Source organism: Lepus europaeus, chromosome 5 (assembly GCF_033115175.1).
Source record: "Lepus europaeus isolate LE1 chromosome 5, mLepTim1.pri, whole genome shotgun sequence".
In the NCBI taxonomy this organism is placed as follows: domain Eukaryota; kingdom Metazoa; phylum Chordata; class Mammalia; order Lagomorpha; family Leporidae; genus Lepus; species Lepus europaeus.
The window spans coordinates 141,644,719-141,663,528 of NC_084831.1; the positions used below are offsets into that span (position 1 = coordinate 141,644,719).

Here is an 18,810-nt window from a genome sequence, read left to right on the forward strand (position 1 = left end):
TATAGAGTGCGAAATTTCTATCTCTGTGGGTGTTTTGCCCAGGCACTGTCAAAACAGATGCAATCAGTCTTGGATGTATAGGAGTTTACAGTCCGAGAAAGATAACACAGAACACTATATTAGGGATTGTCTTAGTTTGTTCAAACTGCCATAATAAAATACTAGAGGCTGCAGGGCTTCAACAACAGAAGTTTATTTTCTCAGGTTCTGGAGACTGGAATTGTGAGATGAGGCTGTCTATGTGTTTGGGTTCTGCTCAGGTCTCTCTGGGCTAGCAGATAGCCACCTCCTCATCTCCTCACACTATGTCTGTACACAGTGGCTCTTCTTGCCTATCAAATCCAATTCCAGGCAGGGATTGGCAACCATTTGCTTCAGAGAACACAAAGCTCCCCACCGCCAACGGTGTTTTTTATAATATTCTAACACAGTACGTAAGTTTCCCTTACAGATGACTGCTTTGGGTACAGGCTGGTTTTAGGAGTTGAATTGTGTCCCCTAAAAAGACACATTGAAGTCCTAACCTTTGATATTTGTGAATGTGATATTTGGAAACATCTTATGTACAGATGTAATTAGTTTAAAGGGAAGTCATGGGGATGGGTCCTCATCCACTATGACTGTTGTCCTTATAAGATGAGGAGAAGGCTGTGTGAAGATTCAGGCAGAGATTGGAGAGATGCATGTACAAGCTGAGAAGTGCCAAGCATTGTCAGCAACACGAGAAAGCAAGAGAGAGGCATGGAACCGCTTCTTCCCCAGCGTGTTCAGAGAGAGCACGGCTCTGCTATGACACCTGGAGTTGGGTCCTCTGGCCTTCAGAACTCTGAAATCATAAATGCCTGCTGAAGCCACGTGGTTTGTGGAGTTCTGTTATGGCTGTCCTAGGAAAACAGAGCTGGTTAACTGAACAAAAGGAAAGCAGCTGGAGACTTCTGGGAAGGAGTTTCCTCTGAGAAAGGGAATCAGATGGGACATTCTGCCTGCCTTGTGTCCATCCATATGATCGTGGTGCATGGAGCAGCTGTGGCCATCTTGAAACTAAAGGGACATAAGCCTGAGTACAAAGGCCAAGACACAGAGCCTTGGGGCTGGTATTGTGGTATGGTGGGTTAAACTGCCACCTGTGATGCTGGCATCCCCATGTGGGCACTGGTTCAAGTCCTGGCTACTCCACTTCTGATCCATCTCCCTGCTAATGTGCCTGGGAAGCAGCAGAAGATGCCCAAGTGCTTGGACTCCTGCCACCTACCTGGAAGACCTGGATGGAGTTCCAGGTGGGGAGTGACCAATAGATGGACAGTCTCCCTTTCTATAGCTCTTCCTCTTTCTCTCTCTCTCTCTTTTTTTTTTTTGACAGGCAGAGTGGACAGTGAGAGAGAGAGAGAGAGAGAGACAGAGAGAAAGGTCTTCCTTTTCCGGTGGTTCACCCCCCAATGGCTGCTGCGGCCAGTGCACCGTGCGGATCCAAAGCCAGGAGCCAGGTGCTTCTCCTGGTCTCCCATCCGGGTGCAGGGCCCAAGGACTTGGGCCATCCTCCACTGCACTCCTGGGCCACAGCAGAGAGCTGGACAGGAAGAGCAGCGACCAGGACAGAATCCAGCACCTCGACTGGGACTAGAACCCGGGGTGCTGGCACCGCAGGCAGAGGATTAGCCTAGTGAGCCGCAGCGCTGGCCCTCCTCTCTCTATGTAACACTGCCTTTCAAATAAATAAATACATAAATGACACAGGTCCTGGTAGAACTGAATGGACAGGTCCATGATGATGTCATGGAGTTGCTGAATTATGCTGGAATTACCAGATTTCCTGTTCTGCGAGAGAACAGAATTTGCTCATTCCGTGTGCCACTTTTAGTTAGGTTTTCTGTTACCTGCATATAACAACCTTTGATACCTCAAGGGTTAGTGGTATCTAAAGCAATTCACTGAGGTCAGGAAATTTTTTTTAATAAAAATCTTTTTATTTACTTATTTATTTGTGAGGAGGAGAGAGAGTGCATATGCTCCCAATTGCAGGTTTTCTTCCCAAATGTCTACAACAGCTGAGGGCTAGCCTGGGGCTGAAGCCAAGGCCAGTAACTGGGAACTCAAGTCAGGTTCCCCACGTGTATGTCAGGAACCCAACAGAGTGGGCCATCACTGCTTCCTCCCGGGGTCTGCGTTAGCAGGAAGCTGGAGTCAGGAGTCGGTGCCAGGTATCAAACCTGTACTGTGAGGAGGGATGAGGCATCTTAACCACAAGGCCAAATGCCCACACACCAGGAACTCTTTTATTTACCACCAGCTGATGGCTTTGGTGACCATTCCCAGTAAGTACTATGCAGAGGTGACGCTCCCTGAAAAGGTGCACCCTTTGTTACTAGCCAGTCCCAAGTTCCTACAAAGGCTTTTTGACTGTAAAGTGGACTGGGTCTTACATGAGGCTGGAGGTCCTCCTGATTCTTGTACATGTTTCCTGTCCCAGACACACTTTTCACCCACATTCTTCTTGTACCTAACTGCTTTCCACCCACCGTCTGGATTTGAGTTTGCTTTGAGAAGCCAAGTCAGGGTTAAGCGTCCCGTTAATGGACTTGCCCCATTTTAGCATTTACCATATTATATTGTGATTGTCTATTTACTGTCACTACCTCTCACTAGACTCTTGGGAAAAGATACTCTGAACATCCTGCTGATTGCTGCATGCCCTAATACAAAGCATGACTCATGGTAGGTGCTTGATAAATATGCATTAAGTAAGTGAAAATAAAAGACACAGTGGTGCCAACAGTCTGTAATCTAAAATTTATCTACACTGTTTTAGCAAGGTCTATGAAAAAATGAGAGCTGGGCAGGGCCTTGGTAAAGCAGGAAATAGCTAAGTCAATCTTTGTCCCTACTCTTTGGGTTCTATGCCGGATTCTTCTATTCTTTTTTTTTTTTTTTTAAAGAGCCATTTATTTATTTTTATTTTTTTTTTAGGATTTATTTATTTATTTGAAAGGCAGAGTTGCACAGAGAGAAGGAGAGGCAGAGAGCAGTCTTCCACCCGCTGGTTCACTCCCCAATTGGCCACAATGGCCAGAGCTATGCCGAGCTGAAACCAGGAACCAGGAGCTTCCTCCGGGTCTCCTATCAGGGTGCAGGAGCCCAAGGACTTGGGCCATCTTCTACTGCTTTCCCAGGCCATAGCAGAGAGCTGGATTGGAAGTGGAGCGGCTGGGACTCAAACCGGTGCCCATGTGGGATGCTGGCACTGCAGGCAGCAGCTTTATCTGCTACGCCACAGCGTCAGCCCTTCTTGTTTTTTTTTTTTAATATAAAGATTTATTTATTTGAAAGGCAGAGTTATAGGGAGAGGGAGAGACAGAGAAATTTTCTATCCAATGGTTCACTTCCCAAATGGCTGCAATGGCCAGGGCTGGCCAGACCAAATCTATGTGTCAGGAGCTTCTTCTAGGTCTCCCACGTGGATGTAAGGGCCCAAGGACTTGGGCCATCTTCCACTGCTTTCCCAGGAGCATTAGCAGGGAGCTGGATTGGAGGTGGAGCAGCCAGGACTCCAACTGGTGTCCAAATGAGATGCTGGTATCACAGATGGTGGCTTTACCCTCTACACCACAGTGCCACCCTTATTCTTTTCTTCTCCCCTCCCCTCTTCTCCTCTTCTCTCCCCTCCTCTCTCCTCCCTTCCCCTCTTCTCCACTCCTCTTCTCTTCTCTTCTCCTGAACATTTTTTACATCTGGGCTTTATTTAACTCAAACATGTAAGAAAAAGAAATGATAAAGGTTAAGCTGGAATTATCAACAAATCTACTGTTACCCTAGAGAAAAAAAAAGTTACGAAACATGTGTCTTTCTAGAAAACTCCCTAAAAATTAATGCTAAGAATTTATAATAGGACAAGAAGTTGGCAGCGGTGGGACATCTGGTACCTTTATAGCATGGTGGGTAGGTTTTGCCTTCTTCAGTCTCTGATTTCCCTAAGAAGTTTTGGATAATGATCTTGTCTTTGATACTTGAAAGTAGTTTCCTTTAGTATACGGTACGGTATTATCTCAGTCTGAGGTCATTCATTCCTTAAGGTTAGCCATGCATTTGTCTTCCAGATTTTTCTTCTTAGAATAAATTGTGCAGTGCTCTGCCAGATACGATAATTGTAATATTTTTTCTCTATATGGTGAAATTATTCACTCATTCACTTGGGTGTTTTCCATGTTTGCACTCAATACTGTGTTGAGCATCCATCAACAATAGTCTGACTGGAACCCTTTCCCAGCACAGCCTACTGGCCAGTTGGAATGATAGATTACAAATAAATAAATATTAAAAAAATTTGCTTCCAGGAATGAGATGGTAGAGACAAAGTGTGGGGAGGGGACCTAGTTTGGGTGCTCGGGGACAACTTCTCTGAGAAGGTGACAAGGATGAACAAGGAGCCATGCCTTGGAAACAGGGTCACGTTAACCGCAGGTCAGTTAAAAATAACCCCCAGCCTCTGCAGCCTGAATGGGCTTAAAAGCTTCGCTGCCAGCACCAAAGATGGCGAGTGAAGGGGGCGGGGCGCGCGCGTTCCGATTGGCTAGTCCGGGGGTGGCGTCACGTGGCGGCCGCGGAGCATCCGGGCTCCTGGCGGCGGCGCTGCGGAGGCTCGCTGGAGAGGCGGCACGCAGGTGAGCTGGCAGCGGTGCGGCCGGCGCCTGAGCGCCGCGCGTCCAGACCATGGCGGGCTCCCTGCCTCCCTGCGTGGTGGACTGTGGCACCGGGTAAGACCCGCTCGGCGTCTGCCCCCGCTCCTCCGCGGACCGGCTCCCGGCCCCGGGCATCTTGCCCTCACCTGGTGGTCGGGTTGCGCTCGCCGCTCCGGAACTCTGGGACCCGTGACTGGGCACTGACAGTGGGGTCACTGCCGCCGGGGTCTCTGCGCGGCCCCCGCCGCTCCCCTCGGGCTTAGCCCTGATGCTGTGATGTCCCCTTTAGGAAGGGCCACGGGAGGAAGGTGACAGAGGGGGAGGACGTAGTTTCCAGTCAGTGTGCCCACTCTCCGGGCCTTGTCACGTGGCCCGGCGGGGGTGCCCTGGACGCGCGGCCCCGCGCCGGCCCTCTGGGAGGGACACCCTGTCGGGAATCCGGGGTCAGCCGCATCGCACCTTGCTGGAGTGCCTCTAGGGCACCCATCGCTGCAGGTTTTTTTTTTTTTTTTTTTTTAACGTCACTTACCTGCTGGCTAACGGTGCCCCTGCCCTCTGATGTTTGCTGGCCTTGGTTCTGTGCCCTCACGCGCGTGTCATTTCTCCTGGCCCATGCTTTTTGCCGCCTACTTGTGGAGCTATTTACGTTGATCTGCCAACTCCGACAGCCTGGGTAATGCCCACTCTGCTCTTTTCCAGGGTGAAAGGGCACACTCAGGATAACGTCTTGCTTTTAGTTTTGCGGAGACCTGCCTTTCTGTTTACACAGGATGTTTGAAAAGACTCCATTTTGGAAAAGCAGTGTAGATTTGGGAAAACCTGTTTGTGGTATAGGTTGGTCCTTTGGGGATGTGATCGCGTCTTGGGATGTCAAGATGTGTAGAACGGACTTCAGGGGATGTCTTGTATTTCCAGTCGCTGATTTTTAGCGAGACGATTGCTGATAGTTTGGGGATACAAGCTTGCTTGCTTGCATTGTGGGTTTAGTACTTAATAGCCCGGACGTAAATTTAGCCTCTGAAAGATTTTTTTTTTTTTTTGAGAAGAGAGTTTAATCGTTTTGCCACAGACTATTTCATGGCTCAGTCTCCCTACCCTTGATTTTGTTGTGTAGAAAGATGCTCTTGGTTTGGTTTCCCTGACAACCTTGTGGGGGTGTCGTCTTTAATTTGCTACAGTCCATCTCCTACTGATAGTTCTTTGCTTTTGTTGCTCAAGCCACCAGTGGTGGTTCCGGGCCAGGGAAAAATTGTGGCCTTTTTGCTTGTACCAATTTTTCTTTTTGAAATATTGTACCAGAAGTTTTCTGGCTTTTTAGTTTTTTGAAATTGCTTTAATACTCAAAACACAAGCCAGAATCAGTATTGTGTTACAGTTCTCCCTCCAGTTGTTGAGGACCTAACTCTTCTCCTCCCTCCACGATTTCATTATTCACCCTGCGCCCCTCTGGCCTGGCTGTGTTACGGGTGAAGGCAACATGTACAAGTATTTTCCAATGTCACATTTGCACGTGAGGCTTTTGTTTTGTATTTTTGGTCTGGCAAAAGCTATTGAAATAACGAAGCATTTCTTGTTTTGTGGCAGTCAGATAATGCTCACAGAGTTTGTCATACCTTTGACGTTCGTGAGCTGGGGGCCTTACTCATTCTTGCTATAAATATCTGAAATGTGCTCAGTTTAGATCCTTTGAGGTAGGTGGTAAATGTAACTGCTCACTGGGACATTCAGCCTCAGTAGATCTTTGTTGTGTGGCACATGCTTCAGTTGTTGTAGGCTTTGGTGTTGAGCCTTAGAAGCTGTGGTAGGGAGTCTTCCCAGTGGGTTTCCCATGGACATAATTCTGTCATGGAAACTGTTGCAGTTAGCATGCATGAATAGCCCGTGTCTGTTGCGTGGCCAGGAGCAGCCTGGATGCCCCTAACCTTACCTACTTTAATGTATTAGTAGTTCTTACATTTCCCCGACAGCTAAATTGGGTTTTGGATTGACTTTTGCCTCAAAATAGGACAAAAAGCAGTGCAATGGCAGATAAAAATAACCATGGGAAAGAATGGGCCTGGGAGTGAACCGTTGGTTGCTGTAGTTGGTCTTCATCTGGCATGGGTTTTTCTATCTGTAATATCATAAGAGACCCATTGTTATGTAATTCCTGTCATCAGGAAGGAAGAGAAGTACCTGTTTATCAGTTGAAAAGGTTTTTTTAGTACTACATTCTAAAAGAAAAATTTGACATTGAACGATACATAGTGGGCACTAATGATTTAGTCGAAAGTGCTCTAAACAATGTCTATTAGAATGTTTTGTGCTAAACAGTGTTCTCAGTAATGATAACAGTGTTCTGAATAGCAGTGTATTAAACAGTGTTTCATCCTGGTAACCTCAAGTTTCTGATAAACCGACCAGCTGGGTGAAAGCTCGAGTGCCGGGGGCCGGTACAATACAGAAAAAGGGATGTGATATATCCAAAAATAAAGGTTCATCTATTTAAAGGAATGACTAGGCGGCATAGTTTTCAGTTTCCCCACAAGTCCAGCGTCACTTCTCTGAACTGTACTTCTTCAATGAAGACTTTTGCATTTTAAAATTTATTTTGAAGTACTTTCAAATATATTGAGAACTGCAAGAGAACAAAAAAATGATTGTGCTCTTCTAGTTTCACCTATGAACATTTGCTTCATTATTTTGTGTATGTTTACACATGTTTTTACTACTTTTATTTTTTAGAAGAATTATTTATTTGGGAGGCAGAGAGGGAGGGAGAAAATCCCCATCTGCCAGTTCACTCTGCAAATTCTCACTATAGCTGGGGCTGGGCCCAGGCCAGGCCCAAGTCTGGGAGCCAGGAACTAAACCCAGGTTTCCCATGTGGGTGGTTTCCCCAATTACTTACATGGTCATCACTGCCTCCAAGGGTCTGCATTAGCAGGAGGCTTGTGTCAGGAGCCAGAGCCAGGAATTGAAGCCAGGTGCTGCAGTATGGGACGTGGGTGTCTGAACCATTGGACCCAATACCTACTATTATCACTTACTGCTTTTTTTTAAAAAAAAATATTTATTTATTCATTTGAAAGGCAGAGCTGTAGAAAGGCAGAGGCAGAGAGAGAGAGAGAGAGAGAGAGAGAAAGAGAGAGAGGTTTTCCATCTGTTGGTTCACTCCTCAAATGGGTGAAACTGCCAGAGTTGTGCCAGTCTGAAGCCAGGAGCCAGGAGCTTCCTCCGGGTCTCCCAAGTGGGTGCAGGGGCTCAAGCACTTGGGCCATTTTCTACTGCTTTCTCAGGTCATAGCAGAGAGCTGGATTGGAGGTGGAGCGGCTGGGACTTGAACCGGCGCCCATATGGGCTGTGGTGCTGGCTTTACCTGTAACACCACAGCACCAGCCCCTGTTTACTACTTTTTAGATACTAAGTTGTAGACATCATACTCTTTTTTTTTTTAAAAGATTAGTTAATTTATTTGAAAGGCAGAGTGACAGGTAGGGAGATAGAAAAAGATCTTGGCGTTTGCTGGTTCATTCCCCAAATGCCTACAACAGCTGGGACAGTGCCAGGCCACAGGCAGGTGCCAAGAACTCATCCAGATCTCCCATGTGGGTGGTAGGAACCCAGGTGCATAGGGCATCATCTGCTGCTTCACAGCGCGTGCGTTATCAAGAAGCTGGATCGGAAGGAGAGGAGGGACTTGATTCCAGGAATTTTTTTTTTTTTAAGATTTATTTATTTGATAGGCGGTTTTAGAGAGAGAGGGAGGGAGACAGAGATGTCTTCCATCCATGGTCACTGTCCAAATGGCTGCAAAGGCTGGGTCTGAGCCAGGCTGAACCAGAAGTATGTATGTGTGTGTGTGTGTATCTCTCTATCTATCTATCTATCTATATTTAAAAATTTATCCCATTTTTTTTAAACATCATACTCTTTTAAATCATAATTCAGTGTCTGCCTTCTGAGAATAAGTCACTTTTTTTTTAATTTGACAGATAGATTTAGACAATGGAGAGAGAGACAGAGAGAAAAGTCTTCCTTCCGTTGGTTCACCCTCCAAATGACTGCCATGGCCGGCGCTGTGCCAATCTGAAGCCAGGAGCCAGGTGCTTCTTCCTGGTCTCCCATACGGGTGCAGGCATCCAAGGACCTGGGCCATCCTCCACTGCCCTCCAGGGCCGCAGCAGAGAGCTGGACTGGAAGAGGAGCAACCGGGACTAGAATCCGGCGCCCATCTGGGATGCAGGCGCTGCAGGGGGAGGATTAACCAACTGAGCCACAGCGCCGGCCCTGAGAATAAGTCACTTCTTATATACAATCACATTGCAAAATCAGAAAACTTGATTATCTATACAATAGTATTCCCCGTGTTCATGAGAACAGTCCCCATTTATATATATATTTTTTTTTGACAGGCAGAGTGGACAGTGAGAGAGAGAGAGACAGAGAGGAAGGTCTTCCTTTTCCTGTGGTTCACCCCCCAATGGCCGCTGAGGCTGGCACGCTGTGGCCTGTGCACCGCGCTGATCCGAAGGCAGGAGCCAGGTGCTTCTCCTGGTCTCCCATGTGGGTGCAGGGCCCAAGTACCTGGGCCATCCTCCACTGCACTCCTGGGCCACAGCAGAGAGCTGGCCTGGAAGAGGGGCAACCGGGACAGAACCAGTGCCCCGACCGGGACTAGAACCTGGTGTGCCGGCGCTGCAGGCGGAGGATTAGCCTATTGAACCGCGACGCCGGCCCCCATTTATATATTTTAAGGAATCTCGCCTTCTATCCCATCTAGCACCATACATTGCATTTGTTGTCGTCTTGTCTTTTGTGTCTCATTTAATTTGGAACAGTTTGTTATTTTATTTTTTTTGTCTTTCAAGACGTTGACATTTTTGATAGCCAGTTATGTATGATGTCCTTCAATTTAGGTTTGTCTGGTGTTTCCTAAGATAGATACAGCATATATATTGTCAGGAATGCCACAAAAGTGATGTTGATCTTAGTGCGTCCCATCTAAAGGTTTAAGATGCTGAGTTGCTTTATTCTTGGTGAAATTCACTTGGCTCATTGGGTAGGGTGATGTCCCGTAGGTTTCTCACTGTATAGTTATTATTTTTCCCTTTGTGATAATAGGTCATTTGTGGGGAGATATTTTATGTCCATATTGTTCTTCCTTAAGCACTCACTCATTAGTTTTTAGTATGCATTGGTGATTTTTGACCAAATTGGTTATTTACAGTGATGGTTGCAAGATGCTGATTTTTTTTTTTTTTTTGACAGGCAGAGTGGACAGTGAGAGAGAGAGAAAGAGAGAAAGGTCTTCCTTTTGCTGTTGGTTCACCCTCCAATGGCCACCGTGGCTGGCGCACCGTGCTGATCCGAAGGCAGGAGCCAGGTGCTTCTCCTGGTCTCCCATGCAGGTGCAGGGCCCAAGCACTTGGGCCATCCTCCACTGCACTCCCTGGCCACAGCAGAGAGCTGGCCTGGAAGAGGGGCAACCGGGACAGAATCCGGCGCCCCGACTGGGACTAGAACCCGGTGTGCCGGCGCCACAAGGCGGAGGATTAGCCTATTGAGCCACGGCGCCGGCCTAAGATGCTGATTTTTTTAGCTGTTGTATTCTGACTTCGTTGCTTAGTTAGCATTTTATTATAAAGAACTTTTCTATATTCCCTATTCATTTTTTAAAAAGATTTATTTATTTACTTGAAAGTCCGAGTTACACAGAGAGAGGAGAGGTAGAGAGAGCAAGAGAGAGAGGTCTTCCCTCTGATGGTTCACTCCCCAGTTGGCTGCAACGGCTGGAGCGTTGCCGATCTGAAGCCAGAGCCAGGAGCTTCTTCTGGGTCTCCCACATTGGTGCAGGGGCCCAATGACTTAGACCATCTTCTACTGCTTCCCCAGGCCATAGCAGAGAGCTGGATTGGAAATGGAGTGGCTGGGACTCGAACTGGCACCCATATGGGATGCTGGCACTGAAGGTGGTGGCTTTACCTGCTATGCCACAGTGCCGGCCCCTATTCCCTATTCATTTGTGTACTGTCCTTATAGATTATCATTTAAAGTATTATATTCATTATGTCATCATTATATTCAGCAGGTAATTATTATTACCATCATTTGTTTTGATGCCTCCATTGTTCCATATTCTTTTTTTTTTTTTTTTAAAGATTTATTATTTGAAAGGCAGAGTTATAGAGAGAGGGGAAGAGAGAGAGAGAGGTCTTCCATCCACTGATATACTCCACAGATGATCCCAGTAGCCAGGACTGGACCAGGCTGAAACCAGGATCCAGGAGCTTCCTCTAGGTCTCCCATGTGGGTATAGGGACCCAAGCACTTAGACCATCTTCTGCCATTAGCAGGGAGCTGGATCTCAAGCAGAGCAGCTGGGACTCGAACCAGTGCCCATAAGGGATGCTAGTGCTGCAGGCAGGGGCTTAACCTGCTATGCCACAATGCCCCATATTCTTCAGATATGTTTCTTTCATTTTTTGAGCATTCTGCTAAGACAGCAATGACAGCCTTGTGTATGCATACACCTTTTTTTTTTTTTAATATTTATTTGAGAGACAGAGGGAGAGACAGAGAGAGGCCTTCAATCCGCTGGTTCACTCTCTACATGGCCACAACAGCTGGAGCTGGGCCTATCCGAAGCAAGGAGCTAGGTACTTCTTCTATGAGTGCAGGGGCCCAAGCACTTGGTCCATCTTCCGCTGCTTTCACAGGCACTTTAGCAAGGAACTGGATCAAAAGTGGAGCTGCTGGGAATTGAACTGCCGTCCATATGGGATGCTGGTGCTGCAGGCAGCAGGCCCCAATTTAAGTTTCTTATATGGGAAGGTAAACATCTTTTCATATGATTAAAAGCCATTTAAAAATTTTTTTAAATTATTTATTTCAGAGGCAGAGTTGCAGAGAGGGAGAGACAGAGAAATCTTCCATCCACTGGTTCACTTAATGGCTGGTGCTGGACCAGGCTGAAGCCAGGAGCCAGGAGCTTCTCTCTCTCTCTCTCTCTCTCTCTCTATATATATATATATATACACACACACACACACACACACACATATATATACACACACACACATATATATTTTACTTTTATTTTTTATTTTTTTATTTGACAGTAGAGTCATAGACAGTGAGAGAGACAGAGGGAAAGGTATTCCTTCCGTTGGTTCACCCTCCAAATGGCTGCCATGGCTGGCACTGTTCCAATCTGAAGCCAGGAGCCAGGTGCTTCTTCCTGGTCTCCCATGCGGGTGCAGGCGTCCAAGGACCTGGGCCATCCTCCACTGCCCTCCGGGGCTGCAGCAGAGAGCTGGACTGGAAGAGGAGTAACCGGGACTAGAACCCGTCGCCCATATGGGATGCTGGCGCTGGTGCCGCAGGGGGAGGATTAACCAAGTGGCGCCAGCCCCAGGAACTTCTTTCAGGTTCAGAGCTCCCAAGTACGTGGGCCATCTTCCACTGCTTTCTCAGGTGTTTTAGCAGGGAGCTGGATGGGAAGTGGAGCAGCTGGAACTCGAACTGGCACCCATATGGGATGTCAGCAGTGAAGACAGCAGCTTTACTTGTCACGCCACAGCGCTGGCCCCATGCTTCTTTATTTTTAGTTGCTGTTTGTATATTAGGGTATGTTGGGCTCCATAGACGTCTCCAGGTTCCGTAATTTGTTAGGACTCATGGGGTCATGGTAAAAACAGCCAAGAGAAAAGGTGTGTGGTGGAGAATGGAGGAAACCAGTGCAAGCTGCCAGAGCCTTTTCCCAGTGCCATCGTATTGGGTACACTTACTTCGACTGGGAAGGTCGTTACAATGTAGCACCCCAGGTTTTCATTGGGGACTAGTCATGCAAGCATATACCAGAATTCCATGGTTCTAAAAGGGGGCAGGGGTTTGATATAAACCATGTTGTTTGCACAAGTCTAGGCACAATGAGCCCCTCTTCTCATTTAGGGGATGGTAGGGAGTCCCCTGAAAGTTTAAGTTCCTGGATGTTAGCCAGAGGCCACACTTGCAGGCAGACCTAAGGACAGCAGTTTCTGGCCTACTAACTCTTTTCTGCACATAAGGCTATTAACACTTTGTGACATTAATTTGCATTTACATTTTCCCTATTTATCGTTTGTCTTTTACCATGCAAAGTTGTTTTTTTTTTTTTAGCATTTATTTATTTATTTGAAAGGCAGAATTACAGAGAGACAGAGGCAGAAAGAGAGAGAAAGAGAGAGGTCTTCCATCCACTGGTTCACTCCCCAGTTGGCCACCCATTGGAAGCCAGGAGTCAGGAGCTTCTTTACTTCCAGGTCTCCCACCAGGGTACAGGAGCCCAAAGACTTGGGCCATCTTCTGCTTCTTTCCCAGGCCATAGCAGAGAGCTGGATGGGAAGTGGAGAACCCGGACTTGAAGTGATGCCCATAGGGATGCTGGCACTGCAGGTGGTGGCTTTAGTTGCTACACCACAGTGCTGGCCCTACCATGCAAACTTTTTAAAACAGCGTCAGATTTATTCATTTTTTCCCCGCTTATTCTAGATTTTGAGTCAGTTATAATTTAGAAAGTTTTTTGTTTTCATTCTGATTACTTGGTGGTTTAAAAAATTTTTTTCATTTAAATCTTTTATCCCTTTGGAATTAATCTGGAGGTGTGGTGTGAGGAGTGGACCCAGTCAAATCCAATTCTTCTTTCCCTTGGCTATCCTATTTATCTCAGTATTACTTTAAAAAAAAATTACTGGAGCTGCTGCTTTTATCATGTATTAAATTTGTACAGTTGTGTTTATTTCTGGATTTTGTTTTGTGTTACATTAGTCTGTGGTTTAATCATGCAGCTGCACCACAGAGTTTTAATTACTGAGGCATTTAGAATGTTTAATATCTGATAGCGTGGCCTCCCCTGCTCATTTGGTTCTTTTTCAGGGTTTTCTCTCTGTTTTTAGTTCCTCCAAATGAACTTTATAATCAATTTTTTCTAGTTTCAGGGGGAGAAAAGCCTGACAGGATTGAAAAAAATTCATTTATTTCTCATGTTGTTGAAAGGGAAGAAGGTATGGAGGGAGGGAGTGAGGGAAAGAGAGAAAGAGAGATTTTCATCTGTTGGTTTACTCTGCAAATTGCCCACCATAGCTGGGGCTGGGCCAGGCTGAAGCCAAGAGCCTAGAACTCTGATTGGGTTTTCCTTGTGAGTGCTAGGGAACCAGGTTCTTGAGCCATCACCTGTTGCCCCTCAGGGTGTGCATTCGCAAGAACCTGAAGTCAGACCAGGCACTCTGATATGGGAAGGGTGTGTGCCAAGTAGTGTCTTAACTGCTGAGTCAAATACGTGTCCTATGATGGAATTTTTTGGGGGTTGTATTAAATTTATGTTAATTTAATGAGGATTATCATCTTTATGATGTTGTCTCCATCAAAAAACATTGCATATCTTTCCATTAGTTCAAGTCTGTTTTGTGTTTTAGGAATTTTGTAGTGTTTCCTCAAGTAGATTTCTTAAATTTACACCTGAGTATTTGATTTTCTTTTTGTTACTGTGAATAGCACAAATATAATTTTATTTTCTTCTTGAATACATAAAGGCTCTTAATTTTGTGTATTAATTTAAAAACCTGATGCTTTGAAATGAAGTTCTTGTGTGAATTTTCCTTATGATCTTTAGGGTTTTAAAGATACAAAATTTTATCATTGGAAAATAAACTGTTTTACCTTTTCTTTTCCATTTCTAGGTACTTCATGGCCTTTTTTTTTTTTTTGCTTATTTTTTAAGATTTAGTTTTTTGAAAGTCAGAGTTATGGAAAGAGAGAGAGAGAGAGACTTCCATCCACTGTTTCACTCCCCAAACGGCCACAATAGCTGGGGCTGCGCCAGATGGAATCCAGGAGCCAGGAACTTCATTCTGGTCTCCCACAGGAATGCCCGGGCCCGAGCACTTGGGCTGTCTTCTGCTGCTTTCCCAGGACGTTAGCAGGGAGCTAGATCGGAAGTGGAACAGCCGGGACTCAAACCAGCACCCATATGAGATGCCTGCGTGGAAGGCAGTGGCTGTAACAGCTATGCCACAATGCCAGCCCTAACTGCTGTTGTTTTCTTTTTTCTTTTATTTATTTATTTGACAGGTAGAGTTACAGACAGTGAGTGAGAGAGACAGAGAGAAAGGTCTTCCTTCCATTGGTTCACTCCCCAAATGGCCGTCACGGCTGGTGCTACACCAATCCGAAGCCAGGAGCCAGGTGCTTCCTCCTGGTTTCCCATGCAGGTGCAGCGGCCCAAGCACTTGGGCCATCCTCCACTGCCCTCCTGGGCCAAAGTAGAGAGCTGGACTGGAAGAGGAACAACCGGGACTAGAACCTAGCGCAGAGGATTAACCAAGTGAGCCATGGCGCCGGCCCCCCAACTGCTGTTTTTTTTTTTTTAAATTTTCATTTATTTGAAAGGCAGAGATTGGTGCATGCATACACACACATGCACATAGACTGACTTACCTTTCATTTGGTTCACTCCAATGCCTGTAGCAGCTGGGGCTGGGCCAGACCAAGGCTGGGAGCCTGGAGCCATCATCTGCTGCTTCCAGTGATGAAATGGCAGAAAGCTGGATAAGAAACAGAGTAGCTGGAACTCAAAATGGCACTTCAGTATGGGGTACTGGTGCTCCAAGTGGCAGCTTAACCTGCTATGCCACAACTTAACACCAGCCCTACTCTAATTACTCAGTGGCCAGTATCTCTAAACATGAATTAAATAGGAGTGGAGTTTGCATTCTTTTGTTCCTGACTTTTGTGAAATAGCTTATGGTGTTTCTAAAATAAGTAAGATGCTGGCTTTTGGAGTGCTCTCTGTGTGTGGTGTGCTAGTATAAATGCATAAACATCTGTATGCATATATACCATTAAGAAAGTATGCAAATTTGTATTTTTTTGAGGAATATTTATGGCAGGAATGAGTGTTGAATATTGCCAGATATCTTTACCATAAATACAAGGTGTTTTCTTAGTTAATATGATGGATTATGTTAATGGATTTTATTTGTTTACTTGAAAGTCAGAGTTACACAAGAGAGACAAGGAGAGGCAGAGAGAGAGAGAGAGGTCTTCATCCAATGGTTCACTCCCCAGATGGCCGCAACGGCTAGAGCTGCGCCGATCTGAAGCCAGAAGCCAGGAGCTTCTTCTGGGTCTCCCACATTGGTGCAGGGGCCCAAAGACTTGGACCATCTTGTACTGCTTTCCCAGGTCATTGCAGAGAGCTGGACTTGAAGTGGAGCGGCAGGGACTCGAACTAGTGCCCATATAGGATGCTGGCACTGCAGGCAGCAGCTTTACCTGCTGTGCCACAGTGCCAGCCCCATTATACAACTTTTGTATTTTGAAATAATCCCCACTCATTCAGGATACATTTTTTTTTAAAAGATTTATTTATTTGAAGGTCAGAGTTACACATTGAGAGTAGAGGCAGAAAGAGAGGTCTTCCATTCTCTGGCTCACCTCCCAGTTGGCCACAATAGCCGGAGCTGAGCCCATCTGAAGCCAGGAGCCAGGAGCTTCTTCTGGGTCTTCCAGGTGGGTGCAGGGGCCCAAGGACTTGGGCCATCTTCTGCTGCTTTCCCAGGCGATAGCAGAGAGCTGGATTGGAAGTGGAGCTGCTGGGTTGAACTGGCGCCCATATGGGATGCCAGCACTGCAGGTGGCGGCTTAACCCACTGTGCCACAGTGTTTTTTGATGTGCATATGGATTCTGTTTGTTACTTTTCAGATTTTTCCCATCAATATAAGTGTGACTAATTTACAATTTTGATTTTTGGTGCAGTCTTTGTCAGGTTTTGGGGTCAGTGTTAAGACTTTCTTTATATGAAAATTAAATTTTTCTGCTTTTTTATGTTCCGATATGGTGTTGGAGCAGAATTTTTAATTAATTTTTTAAAAAAAGATTTATGTATTTATTTGAAAGAGTTAGCCAGGAGCTTCTTCCAGGTCTCCAATGTGAGTGCAGGGGTCCAAGGACCTGGACCATTCTCTACTGCTTTCCTAGGCCATAGCAGAGAGCTGGATCGGAAGTGGAGCAGCTGGACTTGAACTGGTGCCCATATGGGATGCTGGCGCTTCAGGCCAGGGCATTAACCCGCTGCGCCACAGTGCCAGCCCCAATTAATTAATTTTTAAATAGATTTTATATATTTATTTGAGGTGTAGAGTTACAGAGAGAGGGAAAGACAGAGAGAAAGATCTCATGTGCTGGTTCACTCCCCAAATGGCCGCACTGGCCTGAGCTAGGCCCATCCATAGCAAGGAGCCAGGAGCCAGATTTGGAAAGAGAGCTTTCATCCACTGCTTTGTTCCCCAAATGAGCTCAAGAGCCCAGGCTATAGCCAGGAGCCTGGAACTCCATCTTGGTCTTCCCCCAAGGATGGCAGGAGTCCATGTACTTGGGCCGTCTTCCAGTGCTTTTCCAAGTGCATTAACAGAGAGCTGAATCAGAAGTAGAGCAGCTAGGACTATTACTGGTGCTCTGATTTGGGGTGGCAGTTTTTTTTTTTTTTAAGATTGATTTATTTATTTGAAAGGCATAGTTACAGAGAAGCAGAGGCAGAGAGAGAGAGAGAGAGAGAGAGAGAAAGAGAAAGAGGTCTTCCATCCACTAGTTCACTCTCCAAATGGCTGCTATGGCTGGAGCTGGGCCAATCCAAAGCCAGAAGCCAGGAGCTTCCTCTGGGTCTTCCCAGGTGGGTGCAGGGGCCCAGGTCTTGGGCCATCTTCTACTGCTTTCCCAGGCCATAGCAGAGAGCTGGGTCAGAAGTGGAGCAGCTGGGACTCGAACTGGCGCCCATATGGGATGTTGGCACTGCAGGCCGGGGCTTTAACCTTCTGCAACATAGCACCAGCCCCTTAGTAGGTTTTTAAAATGTTTAGGTGGAAAAGCCTTTTTGATTTTAATTTCTGCTTTTGTTCCATTTTGGCTACAGAGTGCAGTTGTGTTGTTTCTGTTCTTTGGACTTCATTTGTTTGTGGTTTAAGATGGTTTGTGTATGTTCTTTTTATTTTTTTGACAGGCAGGGTGGACAGTGAGAGAGAGAAAGACAGAGAGAAAGGTCTTCCTTTGCCGTTGGTTCACCCTCCAATGGCCGCCACGGCTGGCGCGCTGCGGCCGGCGCACCACGCTGATCTGAAGGCAGGAGCCAGGTGCTTCTCCTGGTCTCCCATGGGGTGCAGGGCCCAAGCACTTGGGCCATTCTCCACTGCACTCCCGGGCCACAGCAGAGAGCTGGCCTGGAAGAGGGGCAACCGGGACAGAATCCGGCGCCCCGACTGAGACTAGAACCCGGTGTGCCGGTGCCACAAGGCGGAGGATTAGCCTATTGAGCTGCGGTGCCGGCCAGTGTATGTTCTATATATTATTGAGAAGGAGGGATAGTCTGTTAATGAGTTCAGAGTTCATGTATCTTTATGAGTACCTTATTAATTATTTAGGTCTTCCAAATTTGTCATTGTTGTGTGCTAAATCTGTCTTGGTTTTATTGGTATTTGTTTTTTTTTTTTCCTTAAGATTTTGTTTATTAATTTATTTGAAAGAGTCACAGAAAGGGACAAGGAGAGAGGTCTTCTGTCTGATGATTCACTCCCTAATTGCCCACAACAACCAGAGCCAGGTCAGGCCCAAGCCAGGAGCCAGGAACTAGATCAAGGCTTCCCACAGCTGTGGTGAAAACTCAAGTACTTGAGCCATCATCTGCTGCCTTTCCAGACACATTAACAGGAAGCTCAGTTGGAAGTCGAGTGACCAGGACTTGAACCAGGCACTGGGATATGGGATGCAGGCATCTTAAGTGGTGGCTTAACCCACTGTGCCACAATGCCTATCCTTAATGTGTTTCTTATTTCTCCAGTAGTTTTCTGTTTTATGAATATTATGACTGTTTCATTGGCTACCTACATATAGATAATTTGTATTTTTACTTGAGTTATTGTTTTATCATTATAAAGGATCTTCCTTTGAGTGTTTTCTAGCCTGAATTCTCTGTCTGTCTGTCTGTCTCTCTTTTTTGATTCAGTAATTTTAATGCAACTTACAAAGCATTCAGGTTACAGCACCAAGTTAATAAGAAGAGACCACAGTTGTTTTACCACATCAGAGCCTTTGTCTGAATTCTCTTTTGTTAGATATGGAGATGTG

The 18,810-nt window shown here is 46.1% G+C and overlaps 1 protein-coding gene across 9 annotated transcripts in view; it reads left to right on the forward strand.

The window, feature by feature from the left end:
- Positions 1 to 4,621: 4,621 nt before the first annotated feature.
- The window catches only part of ACTR3B (actin related protein 3B), a 132,551-nt gene continuing 118,362 nt past the window's right edge, over positions 4,622 to 18,810 (forward strand). For 6 of the 9 annotated variants that reach the window (XM_062192896.1, XM_062192897.1, XM_062192895.1 and 3 more), the window contains exon 1: positions 4,662 to 4,748. In XM_062192896.1, coding sequence (XP_062048880.1) covers positions 4,705 to 4,748 — 44 coding nt within the window. In that variant the 5' untranslated portion in view covers positions 4,662 to 4,704. The other 3 variants (XM_062192903.1, XM_062192904.1, XM_062192905.1) reach the window with 3 other exon arrangements.